An 8723-nucleotide genomic window follows, 5' to 3' on the forward strand; every position below is an offset into this window, starting at 1 on the left:
ACTTTAGCAGATTAAATTATGATGCACTTTAAATCAAATGGAAATGGGTTCAGACAACCTTACTGGCTCTCACACCCCTAGTGCCTGCATTAGGCATAATACCTCCCTCTTATTTAGAATTTTAGAATCCTCTTATTTAGAGTTATTGTAAAAGCCACTTTTAACATTTGGAAAATATGTTATAACAAACAAGGGTTTATCGAGTTTATATCCTAAATTTTGCAACGGAACTTCTTAAATAAACAAGATGAAGGTTATAGAAATCATAAACTCTAATAAACTAACTCCCTAAAAAAACTTTCAAATGGGCCCCGCAAAAATGATAATGTATAACTTTCTTTCGAAATCAAATATTCTGCCTGACTAAATTTCCGACCACGGTTATGAAATATGTTAGCCGAAATCAGAAGATCAAAACTGTTTGTTAAGCAAAACGCACGTAAATATCTCATACAAAGCCAGCAATGGTAATTTAATTTAATGATCAAAATTTATCTGCCAGCAAGAATGACTGTCAGTCCACTGATTTAAAAAGCGCAATGGAGACATTTTACATGCGCCTTAATTTCCAGCAAAGGAAAGAAGGAAAATTATCAGATGCTGGTTTAATCTCATCCTTGTATAAAAAATATCGCTTCTGTTGTCTGTCCTGCAAAAGCATTTACTGATCAAGGGCTGGCATCAAGGGCCGCCAAACCATGGTGATCAATGAGAGGATGATAATGTTAGTCAGTCACTTGGCACCGGACTAATTCATGGGTGCAGTAGGTGGATGCAATATGGCAATACAGAGAGACAACATAGAACACCATTAAGATGGCCATTTTAAGTCGCGGCAGAAGACTGGCAATCATTGGGAAGCAGTTACAGACTTAGAATGCCTGGAACTCTCACAGCCTGGGCAGTTATGTAAGCTCTCATGAATGTAAATATCACAATCAAGGCAAAACTGTTGTTTGCATTTCGGGCAAATGACAGAAAGTCCAGGCTTGTTTCCTGTGTTAAGAGTTAATAGAGGGGAGTTTAGGAAAATTGAGCAAGAACATATATATATGCAATACTATTAGGAAGAAAAGAGAAAAATGACAAGGAATTTTAGAGCCTTCACTGAAGATTTTAAGCAGTAGGCTTCTGTAAGTAAATCACTCAATATCACACAAAGCTTAAATACCTTAACCAAAACAAGTCAATATTTTGTCATATGTTCCTGAAATATGACCACAACCACTTAAAATCATATGTTCCTTCAAAAATTTCAAATTCTTTGGTACTTGTACTGTAATAACAGCTTAAAGCATACACATCGTTATTGGAATCCAACATTCTCCACATGCTCCTTAAGCAGCCGTAGTTCTTATTTAAAATCTGGGGTCTATTACATAACTTCATCAACTCTTGCATTGAAACATAGATGCATCAACATTACAACAAGAAAGCCAAAGCTTTTGCGTCAAGTTAAAAAGTATTCCCTATTGTCATGCAAAATAATATCATAGTTGATAGAAATATATTTCTGACACATAAGCATATTGCACAATAAATAGTTTATCTGCCGTCTAAAAAACTAAAGCCACCACAGTCAGAGGTACGAACTCTACAGGTCATAATGTTACAACTTTCAATGCTCTGGGTGGTTAATAGAGATGTTTATCACAGATATGATAATTTCCTTTCGTCCGCTTGCACAATGGAAGTAGTGTTGAATTTTAAAGCTTGGATTGGTGGGTGAAAAAGATTAAAAGCCAACCCCATCTCTCAAAGACTATTATTAATCTCTTTTACTATGGTTAGGTCCTTTAATTATAAGATAATACATATACAAACCAGTTTAAACAGAATGAAACCTGAAACAACTTCCATTACCAATTTATGAACTTATATAAAATCTGGACGATAAAATCTTACTTATGAAATTAAAGACCTATTTGCAATCTTTACCATGTATGATGAGTATATATTAGACATAATATGTTGGCAACAATATAAATTTGTAGAGCACCAGAAATGGAAATGTTGGAAGACACTTACCCTGAGTAAAAAGACTTTGTTGACAACCAAAACAAGTATTGGAAAAACTGCGGCTAGAGTCATTTTGAGACGATGGAGAGACCTCATCAAACATCACAATAGGAAATAGATGATGGTATGACCTTGCCAAATGGGGTGAAGAAATAAGGGTCAATCCACAGATTCGACATTCAGTGGGAAGCTCACAGACACGAACTTTGCATCTTGGACAAGTGTATCCCCCTCCAGCCTTAGCCTCTTCATGACATGTGCATATTGCGACAGAACCCTCAGCTGATCGTTGTGGGAAACCCATCTTAATTAAATTAGCAGTGGCATACTCTGCTATTGCAGGAGGTGGTGGTGCATGCTCCAGGATCAACTCTTTAAAGTGGGACTGCGCGAGATGTATATAAGTATATGAATGAGTATTCATGAACTAACAAACATTTGAAAAATGCAAACAAATTCAATGGTAATCAGAAATATTTGAAGTCCTTGTTCAAACTAAGGTTGAAATATAGAGGATTTACATCTACACGCAGTTTTTTCCATCAAAATCAATAAACTAACCTCATCTAGCGCAACAGAATAAGTCCCTCCAGTTTCCTGGCACAGATGTTTACATACAAACATTTCAGCAGCAAGACCAATGACTGAGCACCTTATTTTACTCTTTTTGCATTTTTGAATGGTTTCCATGAGATCACCAGGATCACACGTACTGAGAGCCGAATATAAGATAAGAGCTTCTCGATGACCATACGATGGGATTTGATTTAGACATCCAAGAACAAGCTCTAGTGCATTTTGTAAGGAGGCATCACCTGAGCATTCCAGTTTACCCATCATAGCGTTGATGTGAGACTCGGGACTGCCACCAAGTTCTGTTATGCAATTAGCAATCCCATCTTTTATAGTCACCAGACCAACGTGACTAAGTGGATTCTGATCAAAGAATTCCCTGATAAATACCTCAACCTGTTTCCCAATCACAGCCATCCTGCTTGGTCGGAAGTCTCTCTCTGAAGCTGCCTTCACATGATAACAGAAACCGAATTATATACAAGATGAGATTAAAAGGATATACATGTAACTGCAATGTTCTACATTTTATTTCTTATTATAAATTTCTACCAGTAATTTTATTATTATCACAGATATTACCTCAATTACAAGTTTAACAATATATTTGTTAGTTCATAAGCAGTTTCTTAACAGCTTTTTAGGCATACAGCTCCACACAGAAACACTAGTTAGAGTGCAACACGCTTATGAACAACCTACTTCGGTTTATATATTGGAAGAAATGTCATCCGAGGAACCTAAGTAAATTCATCTTTCCCAATTTTATTGACAAAATGTACCTATCATGAGCACACATCCTCCATTCAAAATCCAATTTTCAAGTAATTAAAGCACCACTCCATGCCACACGACTCGAGCATAAACAGAATCTATAATTAAATACCTTAGACAGGTCAACGACAATGTACAGGTATCGTATAAGCCCCTTCTGAATTCGTGCAGTAGCCGCAGTGGCAGCAAGGGTACGAAGGCGCCTGCGATACTGAGCATGGTAAATGGCTGTAGTATCAATGGGGCGCAGAAGTCCAGATTCGTCCTCCTGCAAAGCCTCCCATGATCTATCTTCTGCGTAAGTTCTCTCCCAGGCTTCAAGGTCTGCACCATCATCCTCGTCATCATCCTCTACGTCTCCATTAAGTGGCCTTTCAGCAACATTATTCATAATTTCTAAACCAAAATATGCAACAGTTAACTAACCAATAACAGTAGCAACCAAACAAAATCCGCATCTTATACTGAAACTTCAGCACATCACGAAATTTCGGTGGAACCAAACAAGCAGAACTGAATCATTGATCATTGCGTAACCTATATACTGCTAATTTAGTCGCATCCGCATACGAGGAATAAACGGAATTAGAAAAATAAATTGGAAAAAGAGAATTGAAGAGATGCAAAGTGAAAAGTAATTGCAAGGAGATTTAAAGGATCTAGGCAGTAGCATTGAAGGTGATATTATTGAAGCGGGAACCTACGTACGGCATTTGCAATAATCGAAAAGGAAATGAATGAATCTGAAGAGTGTAGAAAATAACCTGAAATATGAAGCAATGAGTTCAAATTGAGCACAAATACGCAAGTGGAAGAAAACCCCAAGTATTGAAGGTTCCTCTCTCTCTGCAACTCTACTCTCCAAATCCTCTCACGCAAGTCACACAGCAACACGCCCAAGTCCTGTTTTTTTCAGTTCCCAAACCAACAAATTGGGCTTTTTGGGCTTTTTGTTACACTTATCATATGTGGACTGATTCTTCCTGCACCTCCATACCTTCTTCTCTTTCCTCAATAAATTTTCGAATTTTTAAAAATATCTCTCTATAATATTTCAGATTATTTATTCCGGAAATCATTTTTCAAATTTGTAATTAGCTTCTAGATTATCCCTTTTTCAGATGCATGATTAAGGTGCATAATTACTTTCCAAATTATATAATCTGAAAGTTTTTTTTCAAATGAGTTTCTGTGTTAATATAATCCAGAAACTACTCTATAGGATGAAACAAGAAAAATAAAAATGTATAATGTATTTTTGTGTTGTGTATAGAGGTGTTTTTCCTCTTTCTACTTTTACTTTTTTTAACTGAAATATGTTTCTAAATACTTTGAAATTTTATTTAAATTCTTCTATTTTTTTTTTATTTTTGAATGCATCACACGTTTTACGAGTTGGATTGGTGACCAACTCGGTAAAGGCACCCTGTCATTAATCAAACAGACAAATCAATAGCTGAAATGTATAAATCACCATAATAATGTTGTTCATGTTAACATGTAATTAATTTTAGTTTCATAATAAAATTATTTGTATTATATTTATATTTTTAGTATACTAGTTGTTTTAATAAAATATTTAGTTATAATTTAACTTTTTTTTATAATAAAGACTATAAATTGTGCTGTTATAGAGTTATTGTGAACAGAATATTAATAATATGATAGATTACTATATATATATATATGACTCGTTCAATAATATATCTTTTATTAATCTACTTATGAATGCTAACATTGAAATTAATTAAATAACTTTTTTAATATGAACTCAAATTCTCAATAAAAAAATCTCAAAATAAAAACTAATGCTTTTTTACCTGATATATATCATTATTTTAATTAACAAGTTATTTATTATACATTTTATTTTCAATTTAACTTATTAATTAAATGAAATATATTGATACACCTAGTTATTAATAAATATTAACAATTAAAAATACCATCCAAACTACTATAAGAAATTAATAAAGAAAATCAAACCCCACACATATTTCTATTCATAAATGAACCTTCTAAGTAAATACTTTTGCATGACTGCACATCAGTTTCTCATATGCATAAACTAGTGTTTATAGTTTTGTTATTCTGTAAAGATATTATAACATGGAACAAAAATTATATTAAGATATTTTACATATAAAACGTACTTTTATATTATGGTTAGATCAAATAAATCATATATTACATCATACATATCATCATATCAAGACTTTCTAAATAAAATTATGATTATAATTTTAAATAAATATTGTTCTTGCAAGAGTTTAGAAAGAAGATACAATCTTCTTTCTTCTGAGGCGGTTGACTTATCGGTGTTTTTTCTTGGTGCGAACTTTCGGTTTGGACTTTTGGCTTAGATCTCTCGGTCCGGGTTTTCAGCTTAGACCTGAATATGACTTGTAGACTCTCACTTCTCAGAGTTAGGTCAATTGGATCTCTCAATTCTTGGTCTCGGTCTCCTCTCACGGATGAGGGTGTGTGTACCTGAAAGGTGCTCCGATGCCACAAAGTCAGAATTGGTACTAGTTAATTATCAGATAAATTCACTCTACTTACCTTTTAGGTTGAACATCTATTTATAAGACTCTCTTATTGGGCTTAGAAGCTGTGGGGTCTTTTCTTTTTGCACCTAATATTTTTTAAACACACACATGTATCTTTGGGTTTGTTTTATGGATTTTGTTACACTAACTAATTTAATTTAATTTATTTATTTTTTGTATTTGACCTTTCGGCCCGATCTTTCGACCCGACCTTTCGGTGCAACCTTTCAATTGACCTTTCACCCTAGACAGTACAAATATCAAGACATTAATTTCTCTATATTAATATTTTTCAAGAGTCTATAAAAAAACACAAAAAGCACGAAAAAAATTATAATCATTATTGCATGCTCAAAACTTACAAATCTTATCTTTTAATAAAACTTTGTAATATCATATATCATTCACTTAACAAAGTTAGAATATCATTTAAGAGCATTTTGGTTTGTTACCCACAAGTCATACCATAATTTTTTTTTCTTCTTTCTTCTTTCTTTTCTTAAAAAGGAATTATTCTCTCTAACTCTCCTTCTCTTATCTCTGTTAAAATCATATACATCCTACTTTTCAATAGATGGTATGTTAATGATCAAATCAACTCAATAGATTTGAGTTCAAAGTCTCTAGAATTTGGTGTTCTCCAACACTTTTTGGTTACTGTTGTTTGGAGTGCAAAGTCACTTTTAGATAAATGAAGTTATTGTTGATGAATTATTTTCAATGAGTTACATTTAAGAATTTAAGAATTTAAAATGAATATGAATTTGAATGATTAGGTATATACATGTAGAATTAAAAGTTAACGTTGAATAGTCATGATTATTTTGACTAAAACTTTAGGAATATTGGAATGAAAAAACAAATTTAATTGAGTTTTGAAACTTGATAAAAATGATTAGATTGTAGTTTTATTTAATTGGTATGTGTAATAACTTCAAAATTCAATGATAGTGAATGGTACGTTGAGTTTTGAATGATATTTTGGGTTGAAATTATTCAAATATAACATATGAACAATAGGTTATTGTATTTTAACATTTTGAATTCTTTCAAAATGTTGAAACTATTAGGATAGTTTTGTGTTTTTTTAGGTTTTAGAATTGTTTTGACCTGTTACATAAAATTATTTTCGGATAGATTTTTGCTTCAAAGAGAAGCTCTCGCTCAAACAAAAGTGAATTAAAAAGGTTGATATTTGTAAGTGTTATTTTCTTGTGAAAATGATAATACTTCTTATTCATTTTGTTCTTCATCTCTTATCCTTATGCATAGCTGATAAAACCATTTGGTGTTTTGGGACAAAAGTCTCAAATTTTGTTAGAGTCTCCTTCTAAAGTCAAACTTATACTTCTCTTTCATATTTTTTTTTTTTAAAGGTAAAGATCTCTAGGAGGTATGTAATGAGTTTGAGTTTTATAAAAAAATTAAAACCTTTGATATAGTAAATTAAAAAATAAAAAATATGATTTTCTTAAATTGTTGATGATAAGTTAACTTATTATAATTAGAAAAATTATATCATATGGTAGAATTAATTCAAAATTGTAAAAAATTAAAGAAAATATTATATTATTTTTCTAATGATTCTTGAAATTAAAATATGTATTACATAATATTTTTATTCATATATTGAATAATATTGTTAGATGTATACTTTAATTAATATATTATCTCATTAATATTAAATATAAGAAATGATACACAAAAATGAGTATGTAATATTTGTTAAAAAATAATTTTAATCTTTGATTATATAAAATAAAAAAATTTAATATAATTAAAATGAAATATTTTATACTACTTGTTACCAATGTTTAATGATCTGACACATTGGGAGAAACGAGTCCATTATTTGGACTTGGTCAAAATTGTTTTAAAAGGTTGTTTGAATTTTGAAGTTGTTGAACTAGTAACAAATCTGTTATGCCCAAAACTGTTGAAATATATATTATGGACTGATGAATTAGTTATTCTGTGTCATAAAGTTAAAGTCGGGGGTTGCATGATTGATACACACTATTGTAATTGGTCCCAATTATTGCTATTAATTGGGCCTCTCCATTGGGTTCCCAGGTCCATGCTAAAAATTTATGTACAACAAGACAAACAAACAAGAAAAGATAGAATAATAATAAATGTTAAAAAAGTGAAATAAGAATCAAAGTGGAGTGAGTATCTGTGCTGCTAAACTACAAAAATATTAAAAACATATTGTTTTGAAATAATCTCTACAACTTATTTGTAAACTCCATGTGGGAAGGGATTAACATAGATTCTCTAATCCTTCCCTAGTAAAGTTGTGCAAAGCATAATCTTTTTCAGAGGAAATTGTCAGAGAATCCACCCACAGATCTGTGACATGTGTTTGGGTTGAGGACATTGTGAGAATAAAAGAAGAGTGGGAAAGAAACTCATCTAATGCCAATGCAGTGGTTTGATCTTCAATGATCAAAAACTACCAAATCATGTCCCTTTCTTCCCTTTCCCTCCATTCCTAGTCAGTGGTCAGAGCAATTCCAATCTGTTCTTGGTACAACATGAAAACTCCCTTGTGGTGGGTCACCTACTACCTATACAATGATGAAGATAAAGTGGGCCAAAGCTACCAAAAAAATCACTTCTCATTGAAATCATCTTGAGGGTATTATTCATTTCACTACCAAAACCTAATCAAACTAAATTTGTAGCTTCAAGTTTCAACATCCTATTCAATGCAGTGAGAACACAGTCCTTAAAAAGTAGATTACCCAAATACCATTATAAATACAATATGCTTTATTTAAGTAACACTCCAGGCATTACATCCTC

The 8723-nt window shown here is 32.0% G+C and overlaps 1 protein-coding gene across 1 annotated transcript; it reads right to left on the reverse strand.

The window, feature by feature from the left end:
• Positions 1-444: 444 nt before the first annotated feature.
• On the reverse strand, positions 445-4287 carry GTF2H2 (general transcription factor II H2). Its single transcript, XM_068616451.2, has 5 exons — positions 4131-4287; positions 3479-3762; positions 2581-3042; positions 2029-2404; positions 445-996 (listed from the first exon to the last, which is right to left on the reverse strand). Exons 2-5 carry the CDS (start codon positions 3755-3757, stop codon positions 851-853), a joined length of 1263 nt encoding a protein of 420 aa, XP_068472552.1. The 5' UTR covers positions 3758-3762; positions 4131-4287; the 3' UTR covers positions 445-850.
• Between the last annotated feature and the right edge of the window lie 4436 nt (positions 4288-8723).

This window comes from Phaseolus vulgaris, chromosome 1 (assembly GCF_051622355.1).
Source record: "Phaseolus vulgaris cultivar YP4 chromosome 1, ASM5162235v1, whole genome shotgun sequence".
In the NCBI taxonomy this organism is placed as follows: domain Eukaryota; kingdom Viridiplantae; phylum Streptophyta; class Magnoliopsida; order Fabales; family Fabaceae; genus Phaseolus; species Phaseolus vulgaris.

Excerpts from the sequence above, each read along its gene's own strand:
- GTF2H2 (XM_068616451.2), bottom strand. The coding sequence starts at position 3,757 with ATGAATAATGTTGCTGAAAGGCCACTTAATGGAGACGTAGAGGATGAT. Across the intron at positions 3,043-3,478 it reads TTGTCGTTGACCTGTCTAAG|GCAGCTTCAGAGAGAGACTT; the intron begins GTATTTAATTAT and ends TATCATGTGAAG. Across the intron at positions 997-2,028 it reads ACAAAGTCTTTTTACTCAGG|GAAACAAGCCTGGACTTTCT; the intron begins GTAAGTGTCTTC and ends CTCTTAACACAG.